This window comes from Myotis myotis, unplaced genomic scaffold (assembly GCF_014108235.1).
Source record: "Myotis myotis isolate mMyoMyo1 unplaced genomic scaffold, mMyoMyo1.p scaffold_m19_p_14, whole genome shotgun sequence".
In the NCBI taxonomy this organism is placed as follows: domain Eukaryota; kingdom Metazoa; phylum Chordata; class Mammalia; order Chiroptera; family Vespertilionidae; genus Myotis; species Myotis myotis.
The window spans coordinates 1,428,918-1,455,905 of NW_023416318.1; the positions used below are offsets into that span (position 1 = coordinate 1,428,918).

At 46.3% G+C, this 26,988-nt stretch overlaps 1 protein-coding gene across 8 annotated transcripts in view; it reads right to left on the reverse strand.

The window, feature by feature from the left end:
- The window catches only part of ELMOD3 (ELMO domain containing 3), a 31,719-nt gene that overhangs the window by 2,736 nt on the left and 1,995 nt on the right, over positions 1 to 26,988 (reverse strand). For 2 of the 8 annotated variants that reach the window (XM_036333972.1, XM_036333977.1), the window contains exons 1-8: positions 25,726 to 26,008; positions 23,233 to 23,310; positions 22,687 to 22,756; positions 18,029 to 18,097; positions 17,068 to 17,153; positions 15,439 to 15,562; positions 15,068 to 15,190; positions 12,002 to 12,132 (exon numbers count right to left, since the gene is read on the reverse strand). In XM_036333972.1, coding sequence (XP_036189865.1) covers positions 12,002 to 12,132; positions 15,068 to 15,190; positions 15,439 to 15,562; positions 17,068 to 17,153; positions 18,029 to 18,097; positions 22,687 to 22,756; positions 23,233 to 23,310; positions 25,726 to 25,779 — 735 coding nt within the window. In that variant the 5' untranslated portion in view covers positions 25,780 to 26,008. The other 6 variants (XM_036333969.1, XM_036333974.1, XM_036333970.1 and 3 more) reach the window with 5 other exon arrangements.

The window sequence follows — 26,988 nt, forward strand, 5'->3', positions numbered from 1 at the left end:
TCTAAAATGCAACACTTTTTTAGTTCATCCTAGTGTGATTCCAAGTGCTCAGTAGCGACATGTGCTCAGCTGCTGTAGTGGACAGTGCCGATCTAGAAGGTTCTATTGGACATCACTGCCTGACCTGTAGAGGGTCTCCTGGCCCCACCCAGCTTCTTCTCAGCGTCTTCCATGACACCTGGGTCCCAGATCTTGGCCTGGCCACCTGCTAGCTGTGTGTCCTCATTAAAGCCACCCAAACGTTGAGACTCAGCTTTCCTATCTCTCAAAATAAAAAGGGAAATGCACTTTGAGTCAACACAGCGGCCTGAGACTGCTGTCCTTAGAAAGGCCTGCATACAAGGTTAGCTCTTGGCTGGCATCTGGGCGCTTGGGTTGTGAGAGACGCCCGCCATTCCCTCACGATGACTCACTGTGTAAACTCTGTGCAAATAATATGGTTTATGTTACACACCTGCTTCGCCTGTGACTCTGGAATTCTGATCTGTGCTACAGACGGGGCCTGCATGGCCACCCCCCCAATAAAAACTTTAGGTACTGAATTTCTAATGAGCTCCCCTGGTTGGCACCATTTTATTTGCTGGAGGAGTTAAGTGTGTCCTGTGTGACGCCACTGGGAGAGGACTCTTGGAAGCCTGCACCTGGTTTCCTATGGATTTTGTCCCATGCGTTTCTTCCACGGCTGATTTTTCTCTGGCTCAACTAAATCATGGCTGTGCCTCTCTGCCAAGTCCCATGAACCCTCCAGTGAATCACAGAACCTGGAGGTTCCTGGGACCCTGCCCTAGTGCCATGCTGGGTGGAGTCAAGACACTAATCATTACAAAATTCTACGAGATAGGTTTCATTATCCACGGTTGACATTTTCTATTATCCCACAACCTACCTCACAGAGTTGCTCTAAGGCAGTGATGGCAAACCTTTTGAGCTCGGCGTGTCAGCATTTTGAAAAACCCTAACTTAACTCTGGTGCCGTGTCACATATAGAAATTTTTTGATCTTTGCAACCATAGTAAAACAAAGATTTATATTTTTGATATTTTATATATTTAAATGCCATTTAACAAAGAAAAATCAACCACAAAAATGAGTTCGCGTGTCACCTCTGACACGCGTGTCATAGGTTCGCCATCACTGTTCTAAGGAGTTATTTAGATGTCATATGCAAAATACTAAGTGCAGCATCAGTCTAAGCAGGTGCTAACAAATGTTAATAATTATTATTTTTGCCTCGATGTGTGACTGAGGTAGCAGCAATACCTTTTTTCTTCTTCTTTTTTTTAAATCCTCACCTGAGGATATGTTTTTATTGATTTTTAGAAAGGAAGAGAGGGAGAAAGAGAAACATCAATGTGAAAAACATCGATCAATTGCTTCCAGTACACGCACTGACCAGGAATCAAACATGCAACCTAGGTATGTGCCCTGACTGGGAATCGAACCCACAACCTTTTGGTGTATGAGAAAACACTCCAACCAACTGAGTCAGCTGGACAGGGGGTTATACCTTCTTGTACTGCATATTCAATTATATATACTTGCATAATATCGCCCCTTCCCTTAATTTTTTTCAGTCTAAGATAAATATGGGAACAAGAATATGGTAGCAACATAATTAAGAGAAGATTTAAACCTAGTGTTCATTCACTCTCAGGAACATTCATTTAAAGCTCACTTACTAAAAAGCAGTTTTCACTGGAATCAGACCTCAATGTCTCCGTTCCTTCAGTAGTTCTTTCGGATCTGAAAAGTGTTCCTTTGAGCTAAAATACGACAGTGAGGCTGTGTTTAGGGAACTAGCAGACAGCAGAGGAAACCAGATCTGGGCATTTTTGGGTTTCTACTTAAAGTTTCACTTCTCTTCATGCTTAAACACCTTTGAGAACTGAACAGGAAGCCCAGATGGTCTTCAGGGGCTGTGGCTGCCATGGCCCCCTTGGAGGTTCCAATCCCGTAGTTCTCTAAAATCAATAAAAACATGTTAAAAAAAAAAAGCCAGCCCTAGCCAGTTTGGCTTAGTGGATAGAGTGCCGGCCTGTGGACTGACTGTGGACTGAAGGGTCCTAGGTTCAATTCCGGCCAAGGGCACATGCCCGGGTTGCAGGTTTGATCCCCAGTGTGGGGCAGGCAGGAGGCAGCTGATCAATGATTCTCTCATCATGGATGTTTCTATCTCTCTCTCCCTCTTACTTCCTCTCTGAAATCAATAAAAAATATATTACAAAAAAAAGCTAGATGGGATCTTAGAAGTATTTAGGCCAAACCTCATCTATAATAATCTATAATAATAAAGGCATAATATGCAAATTGACTGAACAACCGAACAGCAGAACGACCGTCTGGACGACCACACTATGACATGCACTGACACCAGGTCAGCCAAGGCAGGTGCAATGCGATTGGCAGGGGGCCCCTGCCATCACCCCACAATTGCCCCAGGTCACCCTCTGTGGGGCGATCGATGTGGGGGCTCTGCGATTGATCTTCCCAAAGAAGGAGGCCCAAGCCACCCTCTGCACTGCGACTAATCACAGAGCCCCGGTCGGGTGGGTGGGGCCTCGCTCTTTGGGTCGATCGATCTGGGGACCCCCGCGATCGATTGCCCCACAGAGGGAGGCCCAGGCCACTGGCCAGTGACGCTGTGGCGGGTGTGCAGGGCAGCCAGTGATCACCCTGCAGAGGGAAGCCCAGGCCAGCCAAGCAATCGGACCTCACACCTGTCGCCCACAGACGGAGGTGACTGATAGCATGGGAGGGGGTGGGCAGCGCTGCACAGATGGCAAGCAGTGGCAGCGGTGGGGGTGGGGCCAGCTGCCGGCAGCCGGGGGAAGGAAAGCCCAATAGGCCTGCCCAGGCCTAGGGACCCTACCCGAGGGGTCCCAGATTGCGAGAGGGCACAGGCTGGGCTGACGGACACCCCCACCCACACCCCCATGCACAATTTTGTGCACTGGGCCTCTAGTTATTTCATAAAAGAGCAAACAGAGGTTCAGAGACCTGCCTCAAATCACAGCTAAATAATAATACTGCAGAGGGAACTAGCATCTAGCTTCCTGACACCTACACCAGCCCTCTTTTTTTATTAAGCTGCTGTTCTTGTGGAATAAATATAAATCCCCAGTAAATGCCACAAAGGCCAGCAAGCGATATACCTCAAGACCAGATACTCATGAAGTCCCACTCTTGCCTCCTCCAGTGTTTCCTGGAATAGACAGGCATACGTAAAGCCTTAAGATTTAATGAGTGTGCCCAGCTGGGTGGGTCAGTGGTTGAGCATCAACCTATGAACCAGGAGGTCACGGTTTGATTCCTGGTCAGGGCACATGCCCGCGTTGAGGTCCTGATCCCCAGTAGTGGGCATGCAGGAGGCAGCTGATCGATGATTGTGTCTCATCATTGATGTTTCTATCTCTCTCTCCCTCTTCCTTCCCCTCTGAAATCAATAAAAATATATTTTAAAAAAGACTGAATGAGTATTTTTCCCAAAAAGATATAGAGACATATAATAAACATTAGAAATTAAAAACTGCCCAGATGGCAAGAACTGTATGATTATTTGGTTGTTTTTTTGTTGTTGTTGTTTTTGTTTTAAATATATTTTATTGATTTTTTACAGAGAGGAAGTGAGAGAGATAGAGAGTTAGAAACATCGATGAGAGAGGAACATCGATCAGCTGCCTCCTGCACATCTCCCACTGGGGATGTGCCCGCAACCCAGGCACATGCCCCTGACCGGAATCGAACCTGGGACCTTTCAGTCCACAAGCCGACGCTCTATCCACTGAGCCAAACCGGTTTCGGCGATTATTTGTTTTATATTCAAGTTTTGGATTCAAAGGTATCGACCTTACTAATAGTTGTGTGTGTACACGTATGCACACAGCAACTCACACAGATATGTATTTGGTTGATTTAAAAAACATGATATGTTTGTATATTATACATAAGATGTAAGAAATCTATTTTTTCTCATGGAAATCAAAAGTTACTTTAAAAAAATAGTTTATTGATTTTTAGAGAGAGAGGAAGGGAGAAGAGAAAAACATCAATGTGAGAGCATGACATTGATCGGCCGCCTCCCTCACGCCATGTACTGGAGATTGAGCCTGCAACCCCCAACCCGGCACATGCCCTGACCGGGAACCAAACCAGCAACTTTCAGGGCACAGGATGACACCCAACCAACTGAACCACACTGGCCAGGGCCAAAACTTACTTTGATAACCCTCACTAAATGACTAATGTGCTGTGTACTTTACATAGTTTATCTGCAACTTAGAATAATTTTACAGGGTTGGAATTATGTTTACATGTTACAAAGGAAAAGACTGAGGTCCTGAGAATTAGGATTAATATGGCCAATACTTTTGGCAACTCAGGCCTGCCCAACTCTAGCCTTCGAAGATAAAATGATCTGATTAACATGCTGCAGGTCTGATCTTCAGCCACTCATTCTCAGGCACCTCTCCCTCGGGCAGCATAAAAGCAGACCACCTTCCTGCTTCTGTCAAGGGCTCCTGAAGACCTTTCCTATCAGAGTCGGGAGTGAACCAGCGACACATATAACGAGCTCTGTCCACTGAGAGAGCCTACAAGTAGTGAGATCTTACTAGCAGTGAGAAAGTCTACTGCTCAGATCTTGGCTTCTAAATATCATTCTCCAATTAAAGGAACAGGAGCTCCTTGAAGAAGTGGTCGATTCCAGGGATAGAAATTATGCAGGGAAAACACAAGCCGAACCGAGATCATCTGTTGGTGTCTAGAAAAATAAAAGTTCTCAAAAAAGGATAGGGCATGTTCAAAGGGCACAGGTGCCACCCTAAAAGAACTCTCAAAATGGCCAAAGATGGGACAAGTTGAGCACCAAAATAAGGATAATATTTGGTTATAATTCATAGAATAAAATAAGTATCCATGAGTCCACACTGATGTAAAAAGTAGCTGAGTAAATAAACAGAGAGCACAGACAATTCCTTCTTGCAAAATTTATTAATTCCGTAAGAATTAATAAATGTAGAATGAATGAGGGAAACAGAAAGTCAGCATTAGAACTAAGTTTGAGGACCGGCCGATGTGGCTCAGTTGGTTGAGTGTCATCCCATGCACCAAGAAGTCGCCAGTCCATTTCCCAGTGAGGGCACATACCTGAGTTGCAGGTGGGGGTGCGAGGCAGCCAATCAATGTTTCTCTCTCATCAACATTTCTCTCTCTCTCTCAGTTTCTCTCTCTCTAAAGAACAAAAAAATCAACAGAACAAAGTTTGAGGAGAAACAGGATATCTGCATAGTTTCAAAGTGTCTTCCTCAACATTGTTATTAATGACAAAGGGAGAAATAGTCACTTCACCATGGAGAAACCCAGCAGATATCACCTCAACCACGTGTCCAAGGTGGGCCTCACCAGCAGTGAGACACGTTGGCATTCTGTGTTCCTGATATGAGGCACGAGAAGGCCACATCACTTCTGTAGTGTCCTTACCAAAAATGCATAACCCTCCAACTTGCTCTTAGCTTTCCATTACAGTTGATGGCCACTCTACTTTTCCTGCTGCTCAAATAAAAGTCATCATTGAGCCCAGCCAACATGGCTCAATGACTGAGCGTTGACACATGTGTGCTCAATCCCCAGTAGGGGGCATGCAGGAGGCAGCCAATCAATGATTCTCTCTGATCATAGGTGTTTTTATCTCTCACTCTCCCTTCCTCTCTGAAATAAATAAAAATATATTTTAAAAAATCATCATTGACTCTTCTCTTTTTCTTACACTCATATTCTATCCATCAGAAAAATATGCTGGCTCTACTCTCTTAAGTCCATACGCTCAAGATTGTATATCCGCGGAGAAACCAAGATGGCAGCATAGGCAAACACCTGAAATTGCTGCCTCGCACAACCACTTCAAAAATACAACTAAAAGACAAAACGGACATCATCCAGAACCACAGGAAGGCTGGCTGAGTGGAAATTCTACAACTAGAAGGAAAGAGAAAAGCACACTGAGACTCAGAGGGGTGCGAAAGTAAAGTGCAGAGGTAAGGAGGCGCACATGGAAAGGGCTGGCAACTGAGGACGCGGTTGTCTTTTTCAATCGGGAGGGAGACACACGCTACCACTCTGAACTCCAGTTCCGGACGAGTCTCTGGGGACCCAGACTCATACGGGGAGAAACTGGACTGTCTGGCATCGGGCAAAACTTGAGGGCGGCTTTCCCTCAGAGGTGCTTGCAGCAATTACCGGGACACTGAGACACGGGGCCTCTTAGGTCAGGGCTGAGGATCAGCCATAGCTGTTTGCTCCGCCCTGTTAATTCCCTGAGACCCCGCCCCACCCAACCTGTGCGCAGAAGCTTTTGCATATGAATGACCTGGCCCTTTGCTATCTAAAATTACCTAACAAACTACAGCTGGGTCAGAGAGACCCAGAACATCCAAAAGAAGACCCAAGGCCCCACAGTAGCTTGCACTGCTTCACAGCTGGGCCTCATCTGGGCACCTCCAAATCCCATACAAAGAAGAGGAATCTGCAGATCTCTCCGTAGCTCCTGCTGGGTAGCCTCAGGCAGAGGCTAAATTAGCACCTCCTTAGAGATCCAAGTGCCAGTGTACCCAGTGGTCAGAGTGGGACAATCCAGATTACAACTCCTCAGATCCATAAGGGACACACTGAGGGGGCAGACTCAGTGAGAACCAAAGCCCCACTGAAGCAAGTCTTGGCCCATAAGGGTGTCTCCAGCACAGAAGTTTTCCCACCATAGACACAGCTGATTCTCACAGCTAACTGGCCTGGAGTTCAATTCCTCCCAGTGATACCAACTACAATCAAGGCTTAACTACAAGACTGTGCACAAAGCCCACAAAGGGGTGCACCAAGAGTGTCCACCTCAGGTAATTGGGGAGGCTGAGCCACTAGGCCCTATAGGACACCTAGCACAGAAAGCCACCCTGTCAACACAAGGAAGCAGCCAAAATGCAGAGACAAAGAAATAGGTCACAAATGACAGAAATGGAGGAAAGCAAACTACTGGATATAGAGTTCAAAACCACACTTATAAGGTTTTTCAAGAATTTTCTAGAAACTGCCGATAAATTTAGTAAGACCCTCAAGAAATCTAGTGAGACCCTCGAGGTTATGAAAAAGGACCAAGTAGAAATTAAGCATACACTGACTGAAATAAAGAATATTATACAGAGATCCAACAGCAGACTAGAGGATCGCAAGAATCAAGTCAAAGACTTGAAATACAAAGAAGCAAAAAATACCCAACCGGAAAAGCAAAAAGAAAAAAGAATCCAAAAATATGAAGATAGTGTAAGGAACCTCTGGGACAACTTCAAGCGTACCAACATCCGAATTATGGGGGTGCCAGAAGAAAAGAGAGAACAAGATATTGAAAACCTATTTGAAGAAATAATGACAGAAAACTTCCCTTACCTGGTGAAAGAAATAGACTTACAAGTCCAGGAATCATAGAGAACCCCAAACAAAAGAAATCCAAAGAGGACTACACCAAGACACATCATAATTAAAATGCCAAGAGCAAAAGACAAAGAGAATCTTAAAAGCAGCAAGAGAAAAAAAGTCAGTTACCTACAAGGGAGTACCCATACGACTGTCAGCTGATTTCTCAACAAAAACTATGCAGGCCAGAAGGGAGTGGCAAGAAATTTTCAAAGTGATGAATACCAAGAACCTACAACCAAGATTACTTTACCCAGCAAAGCTATCATTCAGAATTGAAGGTCAGATAAAGAGCTTCACAGATAAGGAAAAGCTAAAGGAATTCATCACCACCAAACCAGGATTATATGAAATTCTGAAAGGTATTCTTTAAGAAGAGGAAGAAGAAGAAAAACGTAAAGATAAAAATTATGAACAAGTACATATCTATCAACAAGTGAATCTAAAAATCAAGTGAATAAAAAAGTCTGATGAACAGAATAAACTGGTGAATATAACAGAATCAGGGGCATAGAAAGGGAGTGGACTGACTATTCTCGGCGGGGAAAGGAATGTGAGGGGTGCGGGAAGAGACTGGACAAAAATCATACACCTGTGGATGAGGACAGTGGCGGGGGTGGGGGGTAAGGGCAGAGGGTGGGGTGGGAACCGGGTGGAGGGGAGCTATGGGGGAAAAAAAGAGGAACAACTGTAATAATCTGAGCAATAAAGATTTAATTAAAAAAAGATTCTATATCCGGCATCTGAACACTTCACTCCACCTCGTCTGAGAAGACCCTCCACACCACCATCATCTACAACTTGATTGTAAAGCCCTAGACCAGAGATTTTCAACCTCTTCATCTTGTGGCACACATAAACTAATTACTAAAATTCTGCAGCACACCAAAAAATATATTACTGCACTGTTTGCCGATCTGACAAAGGTATAGTTTTGATTTATTCACACCAAATGGCTATTGTTGTGTTGGCTGTTGTCATTTTTTTTTTTTTTTGAGAACCTAAGGAAAAAGAGTCAGTGCCCCTGACTAAATAGGTATGACATGTTTTAAAAATTCTTGTGGCGGGGGGCAACTAAGATGGCGGCATAGGTAAACACCGGGAAATTATCGCCTCACACAACAATTGAAAATTACCGCAAAGGACTGAGCAAACATCATCCAGAACAACAGGAAGGCTGGCTGAGTGTAAATTCCACAACTAGAAGGAAAGAAAAGCACGCTGAGAGCCAGAGGCGCTGCGGAGGTGAAGTGCAGAGGTACGGCGGCGCGCGCGCGCGCGCGCAAGGAAAGGGGGTAGCACCTGAGGACGCGGCTGACTTTTTGAGTCACAAGCTCCTGACGGCTCTGAACTCCGGTTCCGGGAAGTCTCTGGGGACCCAGGTCTCACACGGGGAGAAGCTGGTCTGTCCGGCAGCGAGCGAACTTGAGGGCGGCTTTCCCTCAGAGGTGCTTGCAGCCGTTACCGGAACACTGAGACGCGCGACTCCGGGCGGAGAATCGGCCATGGCTGCTTTCTCCGCCCTCTGACTCCCTGAGACCCCGCCCCACCCAGGCTGCGGCAGAGGCTTCTGCATGTGAATGTACCTAACTGCAGCCGAACCAGGCAGACCTGGAACTTCCAAGAGAAGGCCCAAGGCCCCGCAGCGGCTTGCATTGCTTCACAGCTGAGCCTCTTCGTGGCTCCTGCTGTGTGGCCTCAGGCAGAGGCTGAATTAGCACCTCCTTAGATCCAGGAGCCACTGTACCCAGTGGTCAGAGGGGGTCCATCCAGACTGCAACTCCTCAGATCCATAAGGGACGCACTCAGGGAGCAGACTCAGTGAGCAGCACCAAAGCCCCACTGAAGCAAGTCTTGCCCCAGAAGGGTGTCTTCAGCACAGAAGTTCTCCCACTTTAGACACAGCTGATTCTCACAGCCAACTGGCCTGGAGGTCAATTCCTCCCAGTGATTCTACAACAACCAAGGCACCAAGAGTGCACTAAGAGTGTCCACCCCAGGTAACTGGGGAGGCTGAGCTACTGGGCCCTACAGGACACCTGGCGCACAGGGCCACTCTGTCAACACAGGGAAGCTGCCAAAATGCGGAGACAAAGAAACAGGTCACAAATGGCAGAAATGGAGGAAAGCAAACGATTGGATATAGAGTTTAAGGCCACGGTTATAAGGTTTTTCAAGAATTTTATGGAAACCGCCGATAAATTTAATGAATCCCTCAATAAGTATAGGGAGACCATGGAGGACATGAAAAAGGACCAACTAGAAATTAAGCATACACTGACTGAAATAAAGAATAATTTACAGAGATCCAGCAGCAGAAAAGAGGATCCCAAGAATCAAGTCAAAGATTTGAAATACAAAGAAACAAAAAATACCCAACCGAAAAAGAAAAAAGAAAAGAGATTCCAAAAATATGAAGATAGTGTAAGGAACCTCTGGGACAACTTCAAGCGTACCAACATCAGAATTATAGGGGTACCAGAAGGAGAGAGAGGGCAAGATATTGAAAACCTTTTTGAAGAAATAATGACAGAAAACTTCCCCTACCTGGTGAAAGAAATGGACTTACAAGTCCAGGAAGCGCAGAGAACCCCAAACAAAAGGAATCCAAGGAGGACCACACCAAGACACATCATAATTAAAATGCCAAGAGCAAAAGATAAAGAGAGAATCTTAAAAGCAGCAAGAGAAAGACAGTCAGTTACCTACAAGGGAGTACCCATACGACTGTCAGCTGATTTCTCAACAGAAACCATGCAGGCCAGAAGAGACTGGCAAGAAATATTCAAAGTGATGAATAGCAAGAACCTGCAACCAAGATTACTTTATCCAGCAAAGCTATCATTCAGAATAGAAGGTCAGATAAAGAGCTTCACGGATAAGAAAAAGCTAAAGGAGTTCATCACCACCAAACCAGCATTATATGAAATGCTGAAAGGTATTCTTTAAGAAGAGGAAGAAGAAAAAGGAACTCTTACCATTTGCCACAGCATGGATGGAACTTGAGAGCGGATAAATACCACAGGATCTCACTCATTTGTGGAATATAATGAACAACATAAGCTGATGAACAAGGACTGATCCAGAGACGGAGAGGCATTGATTGGACTGTCGGGACTTGGAGAGAAGGTAGGGGAGGGTGGGGGTAAGGGGGAAAGATCAACCAAAGGACTTATATGCAAGCATATAGGCCTAATCAATGGACATGGACAACGGGGGGGTGAGGGCATGAGCGGGGGTGGGGGGGGGTGGGGGGTAGAGGGTAACGTGGGGGCAAGGACACATATGTAATATCTTAATCAATAAAAAAATATATATATATAAAAAAATTCTTGTGGCATATCAGTTAAAAATTGCTGCCCTAGACTATTCTCCGCCTGGTAGGATCCATTTAAACCTTTCAAGTTGGACCGTGTAGTCCAGGCTGCTGAAAACCCTCTTTTTGCTTAGAGTAAAATCAAAAGCCCTCATCGTACCTACCAGGCACTACGCCATCTGGTCCCTATTACCCTCTGACCTCCTTTCCTCCTGCCCTCCCTTCCTCCTTCCGCTCCAGCCAGCTCCCCTGCTATTCCTTCACATGCAGACACTCCCTCCTCAGGACCTGTGCTGTAGCTGTTCCCTCTGTGTGGAATGCTCTTCCCCCAGAAACCAGCTTGGCTAACATCCTCACCTCTTCAAGGCTTGGTTTGGGTCTTGCCCTCTCATGGGAGCTACCTTGACCATCCCCTAAAATACTGCAACCCCCTCCCCACATTCTTCAAACCTTACCCCACCTGTGGCTTTTCCTTAGCACACGCATCACCTTCTAACACGTCCTATCATTAGTGCATGTATTATGCTCACTGTCCTTTCTTCTCTGCTGGAAGGATCTTTGTTTGTTTTGCTCACTGATGTATCTCAAGCTTCAAGAAAAGTAACTAGCACAGGAGGTGGCTGAATAAGTATTTGTTTAGTGAGTGAATTCCAGGGCCCACAAATCTGAGAGACGCATGGCAAGAAACGGGTCAAATTCATTTTCTAAAGTGGAGGGACTACCTACTGCCTTTTACTAACTGGGAAAACCATCAAACCCAACCCCAGAGAGCAGACCCGAGCAGAGACTGAGGGCTGCAAAAGCCACTTCTGGCCTGTCAGTAACTCCTGACCCTCAGAGGCAGACCTTCTCTGGGGCACACAAGGCGACTCTTTTCCTTCAGACTCAGGGACTTCCCTGGGAGGGTGGTGAGTCACTTAGTGCTTTTGTACATTATCTCCTTTAGTGTTTCCGACTACCCTGCTGAAGTTTCCATGATTTCCATTCTACAGATGAGGAAACTGAGGCTCTGGGGAATTGAGGCAATGCTTGAGACGCATGCTAATGAGTGCTAGAGCTCAGATCCCAGCACTGACAGGGAAAGACCAATCCTGGTTTGCCCCAGTTGTCCTAAGAGCCCTCAGCAATGAGAGATTTACCTGGGAGGCCCGCCTGGCTGCTCAAAGAGCCCTGAGCCCAGGTCCTAGCTCCACAGCCCTCTCTGCTGGCTTCCCACCAAAGGCCCACCTGGATATGGTGATGAGACAGGCGGAAAATCTCCTGGGCCATCAGCAAGGTCTTTGAGTCCATCACCAGGTAGAGCAGATGCAGGAGGGCAAGGAAGCCCGCTCCTCTAAGGTCTGTGGCTGGATTTGCTCCTATAGCAGAAACCAGGAGGAAGTTGAGGGTGATGAGAGCAATACTTAATGAAATGCCTGCTGCCGGGAGCGTCAATGACTTAGTTGAGTCATTGACCAACTGGAGAGCCTAGGCTGTAACAAGACACCCCCTAGCAGGGCAGTCAGAGAAGTGGGGCTTCATCCCTTCCTGGTGCTAAGGAGCCCCCTCCCTCTGGTGGCACTGGAAGTGAAGTGGACGTCAGTGGAGGCCACATGGGAACAGTAATGAGGCACCTCTGCCCTTCCCAGCCAGTGGTACTAGTGGAGGTCAAGTGGGATAACTGGGTTCCCACCCCATCTGACAGTAATGAGGTCACAGCCTCCTCCCCCCACTGGCTCAGTATCAGAGGAGGCCTGCTAAAATAGAAGACTTAAAGAAGACCCAGAGTCTCATTACACAATAAAAAAATCATTTGTTGCACAAAGAAAATCACAATTTGGATGAGAAAAGGCAATCACTAAATAGCAACACCAGATAAAGGTTTTTAAGCAGCTGCTGTAGGCAGAATAATGGCCCCTTCAAAACTGTCCCTGCCCTAATCCCCACAACCTATGTATATGTAATGTTGCAGGCCAAGGGGGAATTAAGATTGCAGGTAGAATTAAGGTTGCTAATTAGCAGATAAGAAAATTACCCTGAATTATCTTGAAGGGCCCAAGGTAAAAAGTGAAAGAGGGAGGCAGAAACAGAGTCAGAAAAAGATGTGAGAATAGAACCGGGCTCAGAGAGATGCTATGAAGGAGGAATGCAGGCAGCCACTAGAACAGCGGTTCTTAACCTGTGGGTCGCGACCCCTTTGGGGCTGAACGACCCTTTCACAGGGGTCGCCTAAGACCATCGGAAAACACATATATAATTACATATTGTTTTTGTGATTAATCACTATGCTTTAATTATGTTCAATTTGTAACAATGAAAATACATCCTGCATATCAGATATTTACATTACGATTCATAACAGTAGCAGAATTACAGTTATGAAACAGCAACGAAAATAATTTTGTGGTTGGGGGTCACCACAACATGAGGAGCTGTATTAAAGGGTCGTGGCATTAGGAAGGTTGAGAACCACTGCTCTAGAAGGTGAAAAAGACAAGGAAACAGTCTCTCTCCTGAAGCCCCAAAAAGAGTGCAGCTCTGCTGTCCCCTTGATCTTACCCCAGTGAGACCTGGTTCAGATTTCCGAACGACAGAACTCCCCTATTTGTGTTGTTACAGCTACTAAACCTTTGATAAGCAATTACTAACATACTTAGAAAAGAAATGAAAGTCTCAGTAAAGAAATATAACTAAAATTAAAAACCCATTGGATGGGCTCAACGGCAGAATAGCTATAACAGGAAAAGAATCAGTGACCTTGAAGATGGAACAATTTAAATGATAAAATCTGAACAACGAGGGGAAAAACAAAACAAAATGAGGAGCACTTCAGAGATCCATGAGCTATAGACAGAGCCTGTGGAGCAATAACAAAAGACCTAGCATTTGTGCCATCAGAGTCCCACAGGAGAGGACAAAGTGTGGGGCTGAAAAAAGTACTCAAAAGTCATAATGAGTGGATATTTATCGAATTTGGCAAAAGACATAAAACCTACAGATCCAAGAAGCTGAGTAAACCCCAAATGGAATAAGGTGAAAGATATCCACACCAAGACACCTCATAATCAAAACGCTGCAAACGAAAGACCAAAAAATAAAAATCTGGAAAACAGAGAGAGAGAAAAACAACCCCTTAACTATCAGGGAGAAATAATTCAAATGACAGTAGCTTGCTGGCTGGTGTTGCTCAGTGAACTGAACTAGGAGGTCATGGCTCAATTCCTGGTCAGGGAGCATGCCGGGTTGCGGGCTCGATACCCAGTAGGGGGCATGCAGGAGGTAGCAGATGGATGATTCTCTTTCATCATTGATATTTCTATCTCTCTCTCCCGCTCCCTCTCCCTTCCTCTTTCTGAAATCAATAAAAACATATTTTTAAAAATGACAGCGCTTTCTCATCAGAAACCATGAAGCCCAAAAGGCAGTAGCACATTTATCAAGTACTGAAAAAGAACTGTCAACATGGAATTCAATGTCCAGGAAAATTACCCTTCAGGAGTAAAGGGGAAATCAAGTCATTCTCAGATGGCTTGTTTCTCTCATTGTTCAGATTAGGTAAGAGAATTTATTACCTGTAGACCTAGATAAGAAAATGCCTAAAGGATGTTTTGAAACAGAAATGAAATGATAAAAGGAATCGTGGAATATCAGAAAGGAAAAAAGAACAATGGAAAAGTAAATACAATGGATTTTGCTTCTCCTCTTGAGATTCTTAAGTTGTTTAATGGTTGAAACAAAAATCAAACACTCATATGATTTTCAGTGTTTATAGAGGACATATTTAAGACAATTATACATGAGGGAAGATGGACTTAAACATGTTGTCAATACCAACAGACTGTCAATTAATTATGGGTATATAAAGTTTCCTTTTAAAATTAAGATTTTTTTCCTATTCTATACAAGTGTAATTTGGTATGATTTTGAAAAAAGAGTAGCACAATCCAAAAGCAGGTGAAATAATTTTGTTTCACTCAAAAAATAAAATAAAACAAACTTTTCATCAATATTAGTGGAAAAAAGGAAAAAGAAAAAACCAGATCCCAAATCATATCACTCAGTGGTTTCCACCCCAGAGTGTTTGACGATGGTCTGCCCGGCCACGAGTGAGCGTTTCTCCTGCCACTCTCTTCTCACATCAGCCACGCTGTTTCTCTGACAGAGGCAAACAACCTTCATGCCAGGGCCTTTGCATTTGCTCTACCCTCTTCCTGGAAGGCTTTCCCAGATACCCCTCAGCATGGTGCTGGGCTCTCACTCTAGCCCTGGAATCAGGGGTCCAAGAAAAGAAGATGAACCATTCCTCTCTCTTACCCTGAAAGCCCAGATCTTCCCAGTGATCGCCGTGGAGGGCACAGTCAAACTTGGAGCCGGTCAGCTTCTTATAGATGGTCTTGAGGACTCGGCCATGTGTTGGGTCTCGGCTATCCAGGCCACCTGCCCCAAAACACACCCATGTTTCTGTTGGATTGCCCTTCAAGGGAAGACTAAGTGCTTCTCAAGATAGAACCAGACTGTACTCAAGACACCCTGTTCTCCCAGACTTTTACCTCTCAGTCCCTGCTCCCCACATCAACATGGAAAATGCAAGACCCTTGGGTGAGGCTTAGTCACAGGGTGGGCAAGCAGTGCTCTCTGCCTGACCTCATGCAGCACCTGCTCTGTGGCAGCACCAGTGCACTCACACTGAGCAATGGTCAGGACCAAGTCCCTTTCTTCACGGAGGCCCCGGTGGAGCTTTGGAGGCCCGAAGAGGCAGTGCCGGAGGGCGGCAAGCCCAGTCCTTCGAATTGTTGGCTGGATTCTTTTCTGGGGAGAAAGTTGCAGGTAATGGGTAGCATGCTAGGTCCACCTGCTTTCATGAACTTATCATTAGGCTGAGCACAGGGACTGTTCTTACAGAAAGACATAGTTCCCCCAATTAAGTGGCTGGTCTCTGGGCCAGGGAAAGGGGGCAGACGCTGTGAAGCATCTGTGGGATCTCTGGAGACAGGCTCTCCAAGCTCTTAAGTCCTTTGTAAATAGAGAGACATGTCCCCAAGCATTATCAGTCGTGTATATTTGGTCCTTCGGGCTCTTCCAGAACTAGCTATTCCATTGACTGTCAAGGAGGCTGGCTGTGGGGACTCCCCCAGGTGGTCTCACAAAAACACCACACCAGGTTTCCTAGCAGGGCTGCTTCTGCATAGCCTTTGTATGCCTGCCTCTGTCTCTCTCCATAAAGGACGTAATTTATAAAGTCTAGCACCACTCTCAAATTCCAGGATGAGACAGCCAGTGGGGACAGAAGTTGAGTGGAGACTTTTTTGGAGCTGGATACCTCTGAGGGGAGCTAAAGTCTTCTGCTACCACCACAACCAGCACTTCCTAAACCAGGTCATGCTGACTTCTCATTGCTCAGGGCCACGGCCAGGGACTTAGAACAAACTGATCTGGGTAGCTTCTGGCAACCTGATTCCTATCTTCGCAGCCTCTCTATTGAGCCAGGTTTTAGGTACAAGATCTGAAATCACATTCCTCTAAACTTACTACTATCACTCAAGATGCCCCAGAAAGCTTGCCAGCTTTTATTCTCAATACTAGAGGCCCAATGCACGAAATTTCACGCACTGTGGGGGAAGGGGGTGTCCCTCAGCCCGGTCTGCACCCTCTCGCAATCTAGGACCCCCTGCACCCTTTTGCAGTCTAGGACCACTGCTGCGCTCGCCAGCCATGAGTCTGGCTTCTGGCTGAGCAGCGCTCCCCCTGTGGGAGTGCACTGACCACCAGGGGAAGCTCCTGTGTTGAGCATCTGCCCCCTGGTGGTCAGTGTGCATCATAGCGACCGGTCCTTCCACCATTCAATAGATTTGCATATTACCTTTTATTATACAGGATTCTTTCTTCTTCCAATCTTACATATTTTTAAAATTCCCAGATAGCTTCTAATACCTTGAGAGAATGGAAGATTTTCCTACATTAGCCATTAATTACTCAGCTCTGGACAGGCTGCCTTGCTTCCTCAAGGAACTACCTAGCACTTGATTCCAGACCTCCCATCGCTAAGAGGGAAAAGCAGGGAGCAGCTACATGGACCTCTGTATGACAGGGCCACCGGAGCTCTGGGGCACAGGCCCAGAAAGGCCACAGGGGCCCTGCATGCAACAAGGGTCTTTGGCAGCCACGACCCTGTACCCCAAGATCTTTCTAGGCGAGATAGGACCCTCAACTAGATGCTTCCATCTGCTTGACCAGTGCCCTGTCCTGGTGGGTTAGAAACCTGGCTCCTGGGAAGAAGTGCTTTGCTGGAGATCCCAAACGTCCCTATGTCATACCTTGAAGGAGGAGAGGTCGATGGTCTGGAAATGCTGCAGGGCCTCACTGAAGGAGATTAGCTGTGTAGGATGGTCTGTCTGGCTTCCTGTGGCCAAAGGGAAGAGGCAGAAACCCCAGGGTTTGTAACAGTAGTCAGTGTCAGCAGCCATTCACTGAGGCCTTCCAGTTGTCACCTCTAAGCTCAGATTCCAGCTGTAAACATCAGACACCCAAAGCTGCTGGATCAACTTCCCTTCCACACCAGGCTGGTCAGAGGCTTGCAAGCGATCTATGCAGTGAGTAGGGATACATCTGCCCCTCAGGGGCTCCCTAAATTCCACTCATCTGGGAGGGGGTGTCACTGACTGGAGTAGGTACACACATAAGAGTGTGCCACAGTTTTGCTTAGGGGTATTTCCTAATTCCTAATTTGACCCTTCTCATACCCTACATATGAATGGCCCTCTCTCCATCCTTTGTTCCAGTCCACAGGGAATTAACTTGCCAGTCAACAGTAACATCTCTCCCATATGGTCCTAGTTCTGCTGTTCTGGAGCTCTCGGAAAGAGATGAGAGACGATTTTTATCAAGCTCAGAGACTTCCAGAAGATGGCTTCAGCCCCCAACTCCAGGGATTTCCTTGTACAGTGAACAACCTGCTCAGCCTTATGCAGCGGCCCCAGCTGCCCGCCTCCATCCTCCTGCTAACCTCATCTCCCTACAGAAGCTGACCATGCCAAGGTCCTCCCTGACTTCTCTCAGGGCTGGGTAGGTGGCAGCCCTTTCCCCAGGGCATTCATTCCCATTTCTCCCAGAAAGTCGTCTTTAGATTTGGAGTTTTTATTCTACTGCACACAGCCAAAATAGGACCATTCAGGAACTGTCTTCTCATCTCAGAGCCACAGAAACATTAGCCTCATGTGTGGACAGTGCCTTTACCAGCAGCAGACTGTGTGGCGATAGTGCTATTCTTGCAGTTACCTGTCTCTGGCTGGATGTTCTGCACGGCTTCCCATTCTTCCTGGGCTCTGAGCACCTCGGGGCTCACAACTGCAACGGTAAGAAAAGGAGACCCTCTGAGCTCGGGGTGGTCTGGATCACCGTCAGCCCCAGCCCTGGGTCCCGTTGCCCTCAGATACCCTCTTTACGAGGCTGCCAGGGTGAGCTTTCGGAAAGGCAGACCTGGCGTCCCACCCTGGCTCCCCTGGTCAAAACCCTCCAGGGATCCTCCATAACTCTCAAGGTAAACCTCAACTCTTTAGCATAGCATCTAAGTACTCTCACAATCTGGACCCTCTGTACCTAACTCTGCTGTAGGGCGTAAAGGATACCTAAAGTTTCTCTATACTTCCCACCTTCAGGGCCGTGGCACGGACTGCTCTCCCTCTGCCGACAGTCAGCAAGCCCCGTCAATTGCAACCCCTTCTGGTGTAACTCCTTCTCATCCTTCAGTTAATTCTGATTATCACCCTCACCTGGATGCTTTATCAGTGTGGGACCATCTTTCCCACTGCACTGGGAGCTACATGAGAGCGGGGCTCTCCAGAACCTAGAACAGTGCCTGACACATAACATGTGCTCAATATTTGATGAATGAATAAAGCATGGTAAGGGGGCGGGGGGGAGGAGAAGAAAAAAAAAACAGCAGGATTGGCCCTCTATAGCCACTACATGGCCCTTTTCTCCAAACCACAGCTGCCACTCTCTGGCCCAAATTGCTAATAGCATCCTGTCACTGGTTTTTCCCATTTGCTATGGAGGACATCAACAAATAGTGGTAAGGATGAAGAGACTTCAGTTAAATACCAAACACTGTGATCCCTCCAGCCTCAGTGGTAAAAGCAGTTTAGGACAATTCCTCTCTGCCTTGAACTCATGGCTGAGGACATCACGTGACAAACCTGTTTTGAAAGTATACTTGCAAATTAAGTAAAATTCTATCAAGAACTCAAAACACTAGTGGATAATGAGGAAGAGCAAGCGGCTGGGAAGCGGGAGCAGATGGTTGCTAAAAGCACACTCTAGTGCAGCCGCGGGCAAACTACGGCGGATCCGGCCGTTTGAAATGAATAAAACTATTGAAAAAAAAGACCGTACAAACACGCCATCCATGCTTTTGTTCCGGCCCTCCGGTCCAGTTTAAGAACCCATTGTGGCCCTTGAGTCAAAAAGTTTGCCCACCCCTGCTCTAGTGGTTCTTAATCTTGGCTGCACATTAGAATCACCTGGGAATCTTTTTAAAATCCTGATTTCTGGGCCCCATCCTCTGGAAATTCTGTTTCTTTGTTACGGGTTGGGGCCACAACATTAGTAACAAAGAAACAGAATTTCTGGAGGATGAGGCCCAGAAATCAGGATTTTAAAAAGATTCCCAGGTGATTCTAATGTGCAGCCAAGGTTGAGAACCACTGCTTTAGAGCAGGGGTCCTCAAACTTTTTAAACAGGGGGCCAGTTCACTGTCCCTCAGACCGTTGGAGGGCCGGACTATAGTTTTTAAAAAAACTATGAACAAATTCCTATGCACATTGCACATATCTTATTTTGAAGTAAAAAAACAAAACGGGAACAAATACAGTATTTGTATTTACATGTGGCCCGCGGGCCATAGTTTGAGGACCCCTGCTCTAGAGCCTATTGCTGGTGAACAGTTCATCTCCACCATTTATTAGCTGTTCTTTGAGCCAATTACTTAACCATTAGTAATCACTCATGGGACTACTATGGGGATGATGTAACTCTTCGACCTCTTCGGGGAATATGTGGCCCAAAGGTAAGTGCTCAATACATGTTAGCTAATATTATGGACACAGTCGTGGGCTTGGGACCAGCAGGACAGTGAAGTGGTGGCAGATGAGATAGGTTTGGGGTCCTGAATGTCTGGAACTCTGGGAAACTCAATCTTGCCAGTCCCAAACTGTGGACGGGGCAGCAGACACAGAACCTCAGGGCTTCCAAGCTGGATAACTTCAACAGAATACAGAATACTCAACCATGGACTGTAAAAAAAACAAACAAAAAACCCGCTTCGCCTTGGCTGGTGTGCTCAATGGTTAGGGAAACCAGCCTATGCACCAAAGGGTTGCAGGCTCAATTCCTAGTCAAGGGCACATACCTAGGTTGTAAATTGGTGTGTCTCTTGCACATCTATGTCCCTCTCCCTTCCTCCCTCCCTTCCATTCTCTCTAAAAATAATTGGAAAACATATCCTCTGGTGAGGATTAACAAAAAAACAACAACAACCCCACAACAAAGTGTGGGGCAAAAGTAGGTTTATAATTGTAAGTATGCAAAACAAAGTTTATACTTGTATTATTATTTATCAACTAGAGGCCCGGTGCATGGATTCGTGCACCAGTGGGGCCCCTCAGCCTGGCCTGCAGGGATTAGGCCAAAACCAGCTCTCTGACATCCCCCGAGGCGTCCCAGATTGCAAGAGGGCACACACAGGCCAGGCCGAGGGCCTCTAGCATGCATATAAGATCTTTAGTTAATCTCTTCCTGCCCTCCTCCCTCTGAAATTCATCAGTCTGTTCCATGTTTCCATGCCTGTAGTTTCCGCTCCTGTATTAAATGTCTGCCCCCTGGTGGCCAGTGCGCATCATAGCTACCAGCCAGTTGGCCAGTCACTTAGGCTTTTCTATATATAGACTAGAGGCCCGGTGCACGAAATTCGTGCATGGGTAGGGCCCCTAGGCCTAGCTGGCGATCAGGGCCAATTGGGGCCTGCCGGCTGCCAGCTGGGGCCTCCCTTCATTCCATACCGCCTCCTGGTGGTCAGCTCACGTCATAGCAAGCAACCGAACTCCTAGTCTCCTGGTTGAACTCTCAAGGGGACAATATGCATATTAGGCTTTTATATATATAGATTATTGTATTATTTTCCATATGAACAACTGTAAACTTACTTTTGCCCACCCAGTAATGTAGGAAAGAACCATGTAAAGCAGATAAAATAGGATGCTTTTTCAAAGTCCTTTTGCATATACTGTCTTATTTCATTACTAAAGGCCCAGTGCACAAAAATTTGTGCACTCCGGGGGGAGGAGGGGTCCCTCAGCCCGCCTGTGCCCTCTCGCAGTCTGGGACCCCTTGGGAGATAACGACCTGCTGGCTTAGGCCTGCTCCCGGGTGGCAGAGGGCAGGCCCAATCCCTAGGTGCAGCCCCTGGTTGGGCTCAGAGCAGGGCCGATTGGGGAGTTGGGGCACCGCCCCGTCATGCACAGAGCAGGGCGGATTGGGAGGTTGCGATGCCACCCTCAGTCACGCTCAGGGTAGGGCCGATTGGGGGGTTGGGGCACCGCCCCCGTCACACTCAAGGCAGAGTCGATGGGTAGGTTGTGGCGCCACCCCGTCACGCACAGAGCAGGGCCAATCCGGGGGTTGGGGCGCTGCCCCCTGTCATGCACAGAGCAGGGCCGATCAGGGGGTTGGGGAGCTTCCCCCTGTCACGCTGATCCCAGTGCCGGGAGGCCTCGCGGCTCCGCTGATCCTGGTGCTGGGAGGCATATTACCCTTTTACTATATAGAGTAGAGGCCTGGTGCACGAGTGGGTGCCGGCTGGTTTGCCCTGAAGGGTGTCCTGGATCAGGGTGGGGGTCCCCACTGGGGTGCCTGGCCAGCCTGGGTGAGGGGATGATGGCTGTTTGTAGCTGGTCACACACCCTTCAGGGTGGGGGCCCCACTGGGGTGCCTGGCCAGTCTGGGTGAGGGGCTGAGGGCTGTTTTCAGGCTGGGGGTGACTGAAGCTCCCAACCGCTTTTTTCCTTTTTTTTTTAATTCTGTGCCAGCTTTAGCTTGAGGCTTGGCTCCAGCTCTTAGGCCTCCGCTGCTGAAAGTAGGTTTCTGGCCTTTGCTTACAATGTTGCAAATCTGCTGGCTGAAGTCCAGCGGTATTCATTACAACGTTTCTTAAACTGCCAGCTCAGAGGCCTGCAGCCGCAGGCGGGGAACGTTGGAGTCCTCCGTCACTGAGGCAAGCAAGCCTCATGTTAGTTTCAAGCTGCCTGGCTGCCGGCTGCCATCTTGGCTGACAGTTAATTTGCATATCTCGCTGATTAGCCAATGAAAAGGGTAGCGGTCGTACGCCAATTACCATGTTTCTCTTTTATTAGTGTAGATCATAATATCCTTTTTTAAAAAATATATTTTATTGATTTTTTACAGAGAGGAAGGGAGAGGGATAGAAAGTTAGAAACATCGATGAGAGAGAAACATCGATCAGCTGCCTCTTGCACACTCCCTACTGGGTGTGTGCCTGCAACCAAGGTACATGCCCTTGGCCGGAATCGAACCTGGGACCCTTAAGACCGTAGGCCGACGCTCTATCCACTGAGCCAAACCAGTCAGGGCCGTAATATCCTTTTGAGCATAAAGGAGGTTTTAATATTTCTACTGTAGACACAGAGATTATATGATTTGCCCAAAGGCACACAGTCAGTCACTAGCAGGGCTATTGGGGCTAGATTATAACTCAGATCTTGTGACTCCTCCAGTGTTGATTCTAATTTTCCTTGGATAATGATAAATCTGCAAAATTCTGTAGGACAAGTAGTGAGAAATTCAAATGATGAAAAGCAGATCCATGGGCAGCTTTGACTTGGGCCCCACCCAGGCTCTAAGGGCCCTGAAGGGGACTTACCACCTGGCGCCCATCCATTAGCTTCTGTTGTCAGGGCCCGGAGGAGGCTGTGGTTCTTCAACTCCGAGATCTGCAGGGCAGTGATCTTTAGTGTAAGGGTAGATCCATGTCCCCCCAACCCCACCCATGGTACTGAATATCCTTGAAACTGGAGGCCAGAAGGAGCTAATCTACCTTGATGGGTTGATTAAAGCCAATCTTAAAGAGAGGCACCTGGAAAGCTCCAACTCTGATGCACAAGTTGAGTGATGTGGGGACGTGTACACCTTCCATGAATAGCAAACAACCAAAATCCACACAATTCAATGAGACTGTGGTGAGCCTTTGGTATTCCCATTGCACTTTATATTTTGCTTCACTAGAGCAATAATCTTACTAGACAGAGGTTGCTTTTTGCTTGTTTGTGCCCCACCCCTCTTCCCCTCAGTATGAGCTCCTGGAGGGCAGGGTCTATGCTATCCTGTGTCATGGGCTCCTGGCACCACCTAATGGCATGCAACAAACACTTGTATTGGCGGGAGGTACTAAAGTGTGTGCAATATGTACAGGAATTCCTCTGAAAGCCAGAAGAGCACTGCTGTCCTTGTCGTTTGGTGGAGAGTTCCCAGCAGACACACTTTCGACCTGAAAGACAAACCAGAGTCACTCTCCCAGGCACATGTCAGCCCCAAAGATGACAGCTTAAATGTCACACCTTTTCCCACCACACACACACACACACACACACACACATATGGATGGACTCCTAAGTAGTTAACTATGAGAAATACTATACGGGAAAGCTTCTGTTTAATCTATTGTTAAGGAAAACTGCGAAAAGCTGAATTAATGTTATCTCAAAAATCTTACACAGATTTCCTGGCTATTAAAGGTCTCTGAATAAGTGAAGTTCAGTGAGGCAGTTCCCTCACTTTTGGCCTTTCCGCTAAGCCAAACCTGTCCCCTATGAGAGCTTAAAAAAACACACTTGACAAACTTCTTGCAATTCATACCACCCGAATAGCATTAATTTACCTCATAAAGAAGAATGTGCTTTATGGACAATATGGGACAATCTTCATGACATATTAAGTGAAAAAGCAAAGGACAGATTATACACTGTTTTACTATTTATATTTAAAAATAATACATAATCATATTTGCTTGTCTGCAGAGACTATTTCCAGAAGTGGTACGTTTGCCTCCAACAGAAAAACTGGTGGCCAGGGGACAAGGGTAGAAGGCAATTTTAAAAATATATATATTTTTATTGATTTCAGAGAGGAAGGGAGAGGGAGAAAGTGATAGAAACATCAATGATGAGAGAGAATCATTGATCGGCTGCCTCCTGCACACCCCCTATTGGGAATTGAGCCCATAACCTGGGCATGTGCCCTTGACCGGAAACGAACCCAGAACCCTCCAGTTCAGAGGCTGACATTCTATCCACTGAGCCAAACCAGCTAGGGCAGCAATTTTTTTGTTGTTGTTGTTGTTAAGCCTTACCCAAGGATATTTTTCCACTGATTTTTTGAGAGTGGAAAGGAGGAGGAGAGACAGAGAGAAACATCAATGTGAGAGAGACACATCAATTGGTTGCCTCCCACGTATGCGCCCTGACCAGGGCCAGGGATCAAGCCACAACCGGTATGTGCCTTTGACTGGAATTGAACCCGGGACCCTTCAGTCCGCAGGCTGACACTCTATCCGCTGAGCCAAATCAGCTAGGACTAGCGGGCAATTTTTTCATAGCATATACTCTGTATGTTTTTAATTTTGAATTATGTGAATGGATTATTTTCTGTAGAATAAATAAAAAATAATAAAGGAAAATGATTAATAAAGGAATCACTGCTGAAGTCAAAGCCCTATAATCCTAGATTATCCCACTACTCTAATCCCTCCTACGTATTTTTGCTAATACTCCTTAAAATCAGATTTGATTTTTTTTTATCCCTGGGAGATGAGAATGGGCGCCCTAACACACAACTGAGCCAACTCCTCCATAACTGGCCTCTTGAAGCCCAAGTACCAGTATTTCCCACGTCAATCCAATGAACACACTATTGCAATTACTCTCACTTCTATTTCTGGGGTCATGTGATTTTCCTCTAGAATACACACCTACCTCCAACTTCTCTGTGTCCTCTATTCCCTTCAAAATCAGTTCTACCTCCTAAAGGTGGCCTACCTTACCAACTGGGGCTACAATGGCATCTCACTTACCTAAAGTCCAAAAGCTACAGGTTTCTCTTCCAAGGCCTGTCTCCCCAATCAGAATCTGCTGCTTTGAGCGTAAGGACCTTCTCTTATACCTCTTTTATGTTTCCCATACTCATTCACATAGTACTAGGCACAAAATATGTTATCAAAAATATCTGGTGATTCACCATGCTAAACAACTCCCTGCAGGGGTCTGTGTACTCAGGATTCATTTCATCCTTCCTTTCCCCCTCCAGTTCAGTCCCCTCCAGTGTCCAAAGACTTCCCTTTGGGAATACAGTTCACCTGTCTTAATTTAGTGAAGGCAACCACCAAAGCAAAAAGGCCTTGTCCTAGTTCCAACCACTGAATCCTACAGGCTCCACTTAGGAATGCATTTTTTTGGTCAGAGCACATACAAGAATCAACCAATGAATGCATAAGTAAGTGGAACAAGAAATCAATCTCGATCTCTTTCTCCTTTCCTCCCTCTAAGAATACATTTCTAGGCAAGGTAGTGGGAAAGATAAGACTTGCACAGAGATAGGTCACACTGAACCAAGAGTCCTGAGGATAATCAGTCCGAATCAATGAAATACAAATGTCTAGGAAGATTCCTCACTGAAATTCTCCTACCAAGCAAATCCAAACTCAAATCCCATAACCCACTAAGAAAATAAGATCTCAGGAAAGGCAACCGACCCAGAGGTGAATAGAAGCTTCTAATAGAACAAAGAGAACGATAATGAGGGTTTTTCCTACATATAAAGTTCCACATTCTCTTGATAAATGCTTTTATTACTATTAATGATATATCCCACACCAAACGTTTCCCCCAAAACAGAAGTGCTTGCTTACCTGTCCATCTCTGAATTCTTTCTCATTGTGGAAAGAGCAAGATTTTTCATTCATGACTCAAAATCATTTGTTCAAGTGAGCTTTGTCCTTGGGCTCAGAAAGGAGTTTATGAAGGTCTGAGATTAGAAGCTATGGGGAGAGCCAGAGATCCAACTGCTCTACCTTTGCCTTCCTTTTTGGCAGTCATTCAGACTTAGAGCAAGAAAACAGTCCCTGTGTGCCATCACCAGGGTGTAGGTTTCTGTGAGTACTGAAAGAAGTCCCTGAGGTCTTTGAGGCCTCAGCCCTGATAAAAAAAAAATAAAGAAAACTGGTTTCATCATTCAGTTATGCTTCTGTTGAGAAAAACTGACTTTAAAAATCTGTTAATTTCTTTTTAAATATTTTTAATTTTTTAAATAGATTTTTATTGATTTCAGAGAGGGAGAGAGATAGAAACATCAATGATGAGAAAAAAAATCATTGATTGCTGCCTCCTGCATGCCCCACACTGGAGATCGAGCCCACAACTCGGGTATGTGCTGTGATCAGAAATCAAACCGAGACCTCCTGGTTCATAGGTCCACGCTCAACCACTGAGCCATGCCAGCTGGGCTGCGAATTTATTCTTTTCTTTTTTTTTTAAATATATTTTTTATTGATTTTTCATAGAGAGGAAGGGAGAGGGATAGAGAGAAACATCGATCAGCTGCCTCCTGCACACTCCCTACTGGGTATGTGCCCGCAACCAAGGTACATGCCCTTGGCCGGAATCGAACCCAGGACCCTTGAGTCCGCAGGCTGACGCTCTATCCACTGAGCCAAACCGGTCAGGGCTGCAAATTTATTCTTAATAAATAAGCTGCCTTAGCCAAATGCCTACCTCTTACTACCCATTCCACTGGATGGAAAGAAGGGGACCCTGCCGGAGTCTAAGGGCTGGGTTCTCAGAATCCAGAAGGTAGCAGCACTACTGTAAGTGGTGGGGTTCTGTTTCTGACAGTGAAGTTAATGGGATCTAGGGAAGTTTATCAAAGAGGTGAGGCTAATGGGTGGCATCTTGAAGGGTGGTCTTAGCTGACGTGCTCAGGCTTGGGTCTAGGGGCTTATAAGATCTGGTTCCTATGATGGTAGAAACTTAAAATGCAACACAATGCTAACCTTCTTCAGTTGTCACCAATATTGCACATGTTGCAGCTGCTTAGCCAGTTTGGCTAACTCAGTCTTTCATTCTACATCATCTTTGGAAGAGGGCTGGAGAAGCCCATACTTCCATCACAGGGG